We start from the raw sequence: 2,137 nt of genomic DNA, 5'->3' as shown, positions 1-2,137 counted from the left end.
CGTTGTCTTAAAGCAGTTACAGTATAAAAGTTTCATATTGATTCTCAGAACACTGATTTATTGAGATTTGACATTCACATCACCTGAGTATTTACATAAAATTCTATGGTTATTTAGAATAGAATAGAATAGAATAGAATAGAATAGAATAGAATAGAATAGAATAGAATAGAATAGAATAGAATAGAATAGAATAGAATAGAATAGAATAGAATAGAAACAGCCTTTATTGTCCCGCAGAGGGGAAATTCAGGTGTAACAGCAACAGCATCAGTTCACAAAAAACAAAAACAAAAAAATAAACTATATGCACCAATAGAAATAGTGGTAGTAGTATTAGAATAGAAATAACAACAAAATTTTAAAATAAGAATAAACAAAATACTGTGTATGGCAATAAAAATTAAATATGGTACTGTGCAGGTAAATTACAATGAGGTGTGCAGTTGAGTCAAATTACCGTATTTATTCATGTATAATACGACCCCCCTTTTTTGAGCTTAAAAAGCATGAAAAAATTTAATCCTCAAACTACGTCCCAAACTATGTCTCTGGAGCTATGAAAGGTCTGTGTGAAAACGAATGCCGAACAACCACGTGACTGCGCGTCGACTGGCTGCGTCGGAGCGAGTATGTTTCAGGCTTTAACGGTCGCACTCACAGCAGAATCTGAGCCGTTGTTTGACGATGCTACCAGCTCTTCGCTCTCTGGGCTCTGAAGGTAAGCTAGCTCCGGTGGTGGAGAAAAGTCCTGGCTAGCTGCGTCCTCCTCGTTGACGGAAGCTGACTTAAAATCGGCAACATTAACAGGAYAGAATAAWTWACCTATTATRGGTATARACTTTAAATTTTCTGCATTTCTGATGTCCTTCTCCTTCTTTAATTTACYTTTCGCGCTCCCACTTAGCTTCTCCATCTCTGAYTTWGAGTTTCGTAGCGACACTTGACGTCACGCGTCCCACTCAGTGTGCTTTGATGTGAGTCACCTGTCCTGACCCACCTCAAACTGACTGACTAATGAGGGAAGGGRCTCTTAACTCACGTTAACAGTCACAGGCAAGGCAGCATCATTCTGTGCAGCTCAAGGGTTCCAGTGGACAGTTTAACATAAAGCAGGAGATTAACAGATTTTTTGCTTGTTGTGTCCCGGGCCCTTTAGAGCTCGCAGGCCCTTGGGTTATGGTCCAGTTGCCCATGTGGTTAATCCGGCCTTGAGCAATAGCAGTGTTAGCAGTGTTAGCAGCATTAGCAGTGTTAGCAGTGTTAGCAGTGTTAGCAGCATTAGCAGTGTTAGCAGCGTTAGCATTGTTAGCAGTGTTAGCAGCATTAGCAGTGTTAGCAGCATTAGCATTTGTCAAAGGATGATGACGTCACAACAAAAGCCAAAAACCAACAGCAAAGGCTGTGTTCCTTCCAGAAATTCTTAAAGGAAACCAATTATGGGTCCTAGAAATGTTTATGGTATGTCTGTGGGCTATCCAGACCATGTTCATTCAATTTAATGCACAAAATAATTCTCAGATAATAAAATTTCCCATTTTCTAGTTCTGCCTGCTCTGACTTCTGCTCAGAAGAGCTGTTTATGTTAATGAGCTCTGTTGGTAACGCCCTCCAAAAATCTGTTGACATTAACTCCGCCCTCCAAAGCTAGCGTTTACGTTAACATGGCTAATAATGGCAGAAGCTCCGTTGTACAACCATATGAGACCCAGAGGCAGAGTCGTGGTCCCAGCTTCTTTTTTTTCTCTCCCTCCTATGCTCTGCGCTCACTCTGCATGCTGTTACCAGAGCAGGGAGCAGCAGCGGTCAAAATACCTCAGAAACTCGAACAAATAGGCTTTAAGAAGGCTTTAATAAGCTAAACAATAGAGGTACATGAGAAAATGTGTTCATAACGAATGAAAGTCCACGCTGGTCTCAAACCTGGTCTCCCAGTCTCTGGTCCAACACTCTACCCATTGCCCTATTGGAGGCTTGTTGTGAGATGAGCTACACATTACACAACAACACCGTGACGGGTTTTTATACTGAGGAGGAGCCTCACCTAGGGGTTGCTAGGTAAGGGGCTGAACGCAGGTTCTGGTGGGTTGTCGTACGGCTTGTGACATCACAAAATGATGGAAGTATAAAACTTGTC

The 2,137-nt window shown here is 41.6% G+C and overlaps 1 protein-coding gene across 1 annotated transcript in view; it reads right to left on the bottom strand.

Annotated features, from left to right (window-relative positions):
* Positions 1-637: 637 nt before the first annotated feature.
* LOC106527872 (leucine-rich repeat-containing protein 52) overlaps positions 638-2,137 on the bottom strand; it is a 5,354-nt gene continuing 3,854 nt past the window's right edge. Inside the window, exon 2 of the mRNA XM_014022886.1 lies at positions 638-783. Within this exon, the coding sequence (XP_013878340.1) occupies positions 638-783 (146 nt within the window). The remainder of the gene's footprint in view (positions 784-2,137) is intronic.

Source organism: Austrofundulus limnaeus, unplaced genomic scaffold, assembly GCF_001266775.1.
Source record: "Austrofundulus limnaeus strain Quisiro unplaced genomic scaffold, Austrofundulus_limnaeus-1.0 Scaffold346, whole genome shotgun sequence".
NCBI classification, from domain to species: domain Eukaryota; kingdom Metazoa; phylum Chordata; class Actinopteri; order Cyprinodontiformes; family Rivulidae; genus Austrofundulus; species Austrofundulus limnaeus.
This window is presented reverse-complemented; position numbering and strand designations above follow the sequence as displayed.